We start from the raw sequence: 3,702 nt of genomic DNA on the forward strand, positions 1-3,702 counted from the left end.
TCATGTCCTGGCTGCATCCTGGGTCTGTTTCTGGCTGTTTCGAGACCAAAAGAGCAGCACCCCAAGTGCCACCAGGACCAATCCAGCCACGCCCAACCGGATGGAATTCTCCACGGTGTAGTCTTGGTAGTGGGAAGCTGGGGATTGTGGGAAAAGAGGTCACAGAGGTCAGGGCAGGACAAAGTAACCCAGGACCCTGGATGTTCACCCAGGGTACCCACTACCCCTTGACAGGACACGACCATCTGTGCTGGGTTGGTCTCAAATATGCACACATGTATATATGTAGACCTTGAGCAATTCTCCAGCTATCAGTGAGGACAAGTTTCTGAATAAAACTAAAAAATGCACCTGACGTCGAAAATTAACATTTTGAGCCCAGCCTGTGTGGCTCAGTGGTTGAGTGTCCACCAATAAACTTGGAGGTCATGGTTAGATTCCTGGTCAGGGCACATGCCTAGGTTGTGGGCTCAATCCCCTGTGTGGGGCATGCAGGAGGCAGCAGATCAATGATTCTCTCTCATCATTTATGTTTCTGTATCTTTCTCCCTCTCCATTCCTCTCTGAAATCAATAAAAACATATTTTTAAATTTTAATATTTTGAAGCATCTTTTTAAAGAAACTTCATGTAAATAAGAAGGCATTCTTCATAATAAACACATAGATTTAATATAACCCCGATAAAATAAGAAGAAATCCATGTTTTTAAAGTCATAAATGTTTGCAGGTTAAAATTATATATGCAAGTATTGCCTACAAGTTCCCAGCAAAAGAGCAATAACAGAGAGGTATGCACAGAGAATGCAGAGAGCAAACGTGAATTTCACACAGTGTCTGGGCAGGACCCCCTAGTTCCTCATGAGCCCTCCATGGTTCCCCTGAGTCTCAGGTGTTCACTGAGGGCCTGGAGGCCTCCAGTTGAACACAGGGCCTTGCAGACTGGTGCCCACAAGTGGGGACACTTCTCTCTACAGCAGTGGGGACGGCACCGTCACCCACAGCAGGTCCCACCTTGGGCAGAGCAGCCACCTGTCCTGCTCTGAGAAGGATCAGGGACCCCTCCAGTGTGGTGAGGGCTTCCATCCAAGGGGCTTTGGAAATGAGCAGCCCAGGGAGTGTCCCCCTGTCCTCTCTCCACCTCTCTGGCCTCTGCTCCTCCCTCACTCTGGGCCCCAACATCTCCCTCTGCCATGACCACCCACCTGTCACTTCTCCCACTTAGGCCTGACTCCATGGGGTGGGGGGAGAATCCTCAGAGACCTTGGAACCCAGTAGTTCCCTGAAATGTCTCCTGGACTCCTGGCCCCCCTGGGACACAAGCCTGTCTCCTAGTGGGTGGTGGTGGTGGGGCGCTAGATCCTCTAAGAGACTAAGAACTCCCTGGGGTGGGCAGTGCTCCCTCTGACCAAAGGGGACCCAGGATTGACCAACTGTGGACATGGTCCCTGTTGTTGGGGAGTCAGGGTACCAGAGGGTCTTGGGAAGGAGGACAAAGTGTGAGATTCTGGGGCCAACCCTGGGCTCCCCACCTCACTCAGGCTCCTCCTGCATCTGCCCTCAGACCCTCACACTGCCCACGTGGTACCTTCTGGACCAGGTGAGGGGGAGGGCTAAGTACGGGGCAGAAGGTCTCTGAGTGTCAGATCTCCTCTGCGTGATGATCCCCAGAGGCCCTCCCTCCCTTTCAAGCCCATAATCCTTCTGGGGCCAGGACCCTTAGCTGACAGCTCAGCAGACAGGGCCGGGGGTTACTCACCTGAGACCAGGAGTGCCAGGGGCTCACTGGGGAGAGACAGGAGGAAGGGGGAAGTGCCGTTTGAGCTGTAGCACCTGTAGGTGCCCCCGTGGGCTGAGGTCACAGGACTCATGGAAAACTCCGCCTGGTACTGCCCGGTTCGATACTTTGATATCAGACGCAGTGGGGGACCGGCTTCCCCCTCCTTGCACAGAAGAAACGTGTTCCTTGGGCTCTGTGAGTGACACAGCAGGGTCACGTTCTCTCCTGAGGCCACCCTGCGGCCTGGCTGCACCGCGAGGGAGGGACTGTCAGGCAGGTGTCCTAGAGAGAGGGAGGGAGGGTGAGGGCTGCCTGCTCACCTTGTTCTGACCTGAGAGTCACCAGGCCTCTCTCTGAGGACCCTCTTCTTTTTATGTTTCTGTTTCTCTGAGTCTCCCCCCTCCCCTCCCACCCCCTGTCTCTCTCTGTCTCTCTCCCTCCCTGGGGCCTGCACTGTCATTCTGGCCTCACCACCTGAGACCCCAGCAGGGCCTGTGCAGAGTCAGGGTCACTGACTGAACCCACTGGCCCCTCAACTGCAACCAGGATGTCCAGGGGGTCACTGGGGGCCGACCACTCAGAGGAGAGGTTGTATCCACCGTAGCATCTGTACCGGCCCCCGAGGGAGGTGCTCACAGTGTCCAGGGGGAAGTGGGCCTGAGAGAGCCCAGCCTGGGGCTGCAGGACAAGGCTCTGGGGGAGGTCCCGTCCCCCCTCCTTGTGCAGAGCGAATCTGTCATAGCCGACATCAGAGCGACACTGGAGGGTCAGGTTTTGTCCAGAGGCCAGGATGGGGCCCTGCTGGCTCAGGAGGGAGGGCTTCCCAGACTCACCTGGGGAGACCAGACATGAATTACAGGGGCTACTCCTCCCATAAGCCGCTTCTCCTGGCCTGGCTCCCAGGTCTCACTGTCTCTCTCTATGTGTCTTGGCCCAGGAGCCCTTGTGCTCCCCTCACTCTCTCACATGGGGCTCCCCTCCCAGCGAAGGTGTCTCAATCCATAGTTGGGAGAATAATGGGACTCACCTGGGACCAGGAGGTCCAGGGGGCCACTGGGCTCTGACCAGCCAGCAGGGCTGCGATAGTAACAGCGATATCTCCCAGCATCATGCTCTGTCATGTGTGTGATGGAGAACTTGGCACTGTCCCCCAGCTCCAGTAGCTCCTGTCTTTTCCATGGTTGTGGTCTTCCCTCTTTATACAGGAGGTACTCCTCAGCCCCTGGGGTCCCCTGACACCAGATGGTCACGGGGCTCCCCAAGGGGATCACAGGGCCTGGCTCAGCCCTGATGGTGGGTTTGGGGATGGGCCCTGGAAGGAAACCAGTAGCTGGGTTTAAGACATTCCCACCCTCAGTCCCAGGTGTCAGACCAGGACCCTCCAAGGTGTTACCTATCTGTCAGCCCAGAACTGCTGTTCTCCATCCCCAGCTGCCTGTGGTGTGGTCCCTCATCCACAGTGAGGAGTGGGACCTGGCACACCTGGGGAGACTCACCTGCCTGCACTGGGGTCCTGAGGCCCACACTCAGCCCTGGAAGAGAGTCCCTGTGAGAGATTTGCCCTGAACCCTGAGCATCACCCTCCTCCCCATGAACCTCCTGAGTCCTGGGGTCCTGACAGACCAGGGCTCCCTTTCCCCTCCCATCTCACCGAGGCAGAGCAGGGCTGTGAGGGTGGGAGTCATGGCGTCTCCTCTCTTTGCACCCCGCTGTGCAGATGCTGGAGGCCACAGTGTCCTCTGAACAGACAGACACCCAGGGTGAGGCCCCTGGAAGGCTGGCCGTCGCTGTCACCGGCTCTCACGTCAGCAGCCCCACAGAAAGGGGAACATTCCCTTCCCAGAGGCCCGCATCTGGTTTCCATGGTGAAGTAGGAAATAGACCCAAAGCCTCCTGAGACACCCCTTGCATGTGAGGTGACCCA

At 56.8% G+C, this 3,702-nt stretch overlaps 1 protein-coding gene across 1 annotated transcript; it reads right to left on the reverse strand.

Moving 5' to 3' along the window:
• LOC308530709 (leukocyte immunoglobulin-like receptor subfamily A member 6) lies at positions 1-3,463 on the reverse strand (the record flags this gene model as incomplete). The annotated part of the gene is made up of 6 exons (XM_081107397.1): positions 1-137; positions 1,758-2,060; positions 2,291-2,611; positions 2,806-3,090; positions 3,275-3,310; positions 3,430-3,463. 6 exons carry the CDS (start codon positions 3,461-3,463, stop codon positions 1-3), a joined length of 1,116 nt encoding a protein of 371 aa, XP_080963523.1.
• Positions 3,464-3,702: the final 239 nt, after the last annotated feature.

Source organism: Myotis nattereri (assembly GCF_964212035.1).
Source record: "Myotis nattereri genome assembly, chromosome: 15".
NCBI classification, from domain to species: domain Eukaryota; kingdom Metazoa; phylum Chordata; class Mammalia; order Chiroptera; family Vespertilionidae; genus Myotis; species Myotis nattereri.